The sequence below is a fragment of the Geospiza fortis genome, unplaced genomic scaffold (assembly GCF_000277835.1).
Source record: "Geospiza fortis unplaced genomic scaffold, GeoFor_1.0 scaffold427, whole genome shotgun sequence".
In the NCBI taxonomy this organism is placed as follows: Eukaryota; Metazoa; Chordata; class Aves; order Passeriformes; family Thraupidae; genus Geospiza; species Geospiza fortis.
The window spans coordinates 29,072-30,869 of NW_005054853.1; the positions used below are offsets into that span (position 1 = coordinate 29,072).

Consider the following 1,798-nt stretch of genomic DNA (forward strand, 5'->3'; position numbering starts at 1 on the left):
CAGCCGGAGCCTCCCCCGCCCATTCCCATTGCGGGGGGAGCCGAGGCCGGGCGCAGAGGGTGAAACCACTGGAGTTTAATGGAATCGATTCCTACAGAATAAAGAATTCCTGAGAGCCTCCCGAGCCCGCGGCTTTCCGTCAGCACGTCCCCAAAACCCCGGGGAACGGCCCCAAAATTCCAGCCCCTCCCTCCCTCCACCCCAAATCCAGCTCAAGGCACTGAAATGCTGAAAACCGTGGGTCCAAAGCCATTTTTCCATAGGTTTTTTTTTTTTTTTTTTTGGGAATTTTTTTCCTGCTAAATCTCGTAGAAACTTTAATTTCTTCTCTATATTTACACCCGGCCTGGGGGATTTTTGGGAATGGCCGATTCCACCTGATTTTTCCCAGTTTTTTCCCGCCCTTTTTCCATCCATCCACCCGCAGGGAAAAGGGGAGGGAAAACTCCCCTCATTGCTGCTTGGAAAAAGTCAGAAAAACCGGGAATAAAAATCCAAAAAAAAAAAAGAAAAAAAAAAATCAACCCCAAAGCAGCTTCTGCCATCCCGAAAAACGCAAAAAAAAAAAACGGGAAAAAAACCTTGGAAAACCAAACCAAATCCCAGGGGGAGCACAGCAGTTGTTGGGACTCGGGGGTTTTAGTGTATGATACAACTTTACAGCGAGGGGGACGGGAATCCACAGGGAATTCCGGGAATTCCCCCGGGAATCCGGGAGCGGCGGGGCCGGAGGGAGGAGCGGCTTTTCCAGGGGATTTTGGGGTTGGAAGTGGGAAAGGTCCCGGATCCCGAGGGGAAGGAGGAGCTGGAAAAGCCCCCAGGCCTCAGCCTGGATCTGGGAGCAGTTTTCCCACTTTTCCTTCAGGAAGAGGGTCCCGGCTGGATTTGGGATCCCTTCCCAATCCTGGGGTTTTCCTTTGCCAAAGGAAAGAAATCTCCTCTTTTCCTTCTTTTCTCTCCTTTTCCCAGCTTTTTTCCTCCTCCTGCTCCCTCGGGAATGTCCAGTGAGTGTCCGAGCGTCCTTCCCAGGGACCTCTGAAATTCCAGGACTCTGGAATCGCCTCCTTCCCAACAAAACGCACCAGGAACGTTCCCAGAGGGGAAAAAATCCAGGAAAAACAAAAAAAAACCAAAAAATAATAACAAAAAAGGTGGATTTTGCTGGAAAAGCTTCCCCGCCCCGTCCGGATCCGGGAATTCCTGGGAAGAGCCCGGAGGGGTCCCAGAAACCCCAAAAATCCAACATTCCCAGGGGATTCCCGGCGGGATTTGGGATCATCCCAATCCCAATCCCATTCCCAACTTTCCCTGGGACACCGGGAAGGGCTCCGGGGGTGATTTATGTACACGGCGCCGATTCCCGGCTTGGAGCCGATTCCCAGGACAACCCCGCGGATCCCGGGATTCCCGGGAAGGCTCAGTTCTGCTCGGATGAAGCCAATCCCAGAACCCCGGGAATTCCAGGATGCCAGGGAAGGCTCAGTTCTCCTCGGCGCCCTGCTGGGCTCGGATGAAGCCAATCCCAGGACATTCCCAGGAATTCCAGAATCCCAGGAGGGCTCAGTTCTCCTCGTTCCCCCGCCGGGCCCGGATGAATCCCAGGAATTCCAGGATTCCCAGGAAAGATCAGTTTTCTTCAGCCCCCTGCCGGGCGCGGATGAAGCCAATCCCAGAATCCCAGGAATTCCCGGAGCTCTCAGTTCTCCTCGTTCCCCTGCCGGGCCCGGATGAAGGCCATCCCGTGGGTCCTGAAGTGCGTTTTGAGGTTGAGCTGGCTCTCGAAGCCCCTCCCGCACAC

The 1,798-nt window shown here is 54.2% G+C and overlaps 1 protein-coding gene across 1 annotated transcript in view; it reads right to left on the minus strand.

Moving 5' to 3' along the window:
• Window positions 1-206: 206 nt before the first annotated feature.
• Window positions 207-1,798, minus strand: part of ZNF687 (zinc finger protein 687) — a 10,321-nt gene continuing 8,729 nt past the window's right edge. Inside the window, exon 7 of the mRNA XM_031065542.1 lies at window positions 207-1,796. Coding sequence (XP_030921402.1) covers window positions 1,697-1,796 — 100 coding nt within the window. The 3' untranslated portion in view covers window positions 207-1,696. The remainder of the gene's footprint in view (window positions 1,797-1,798) is intronic.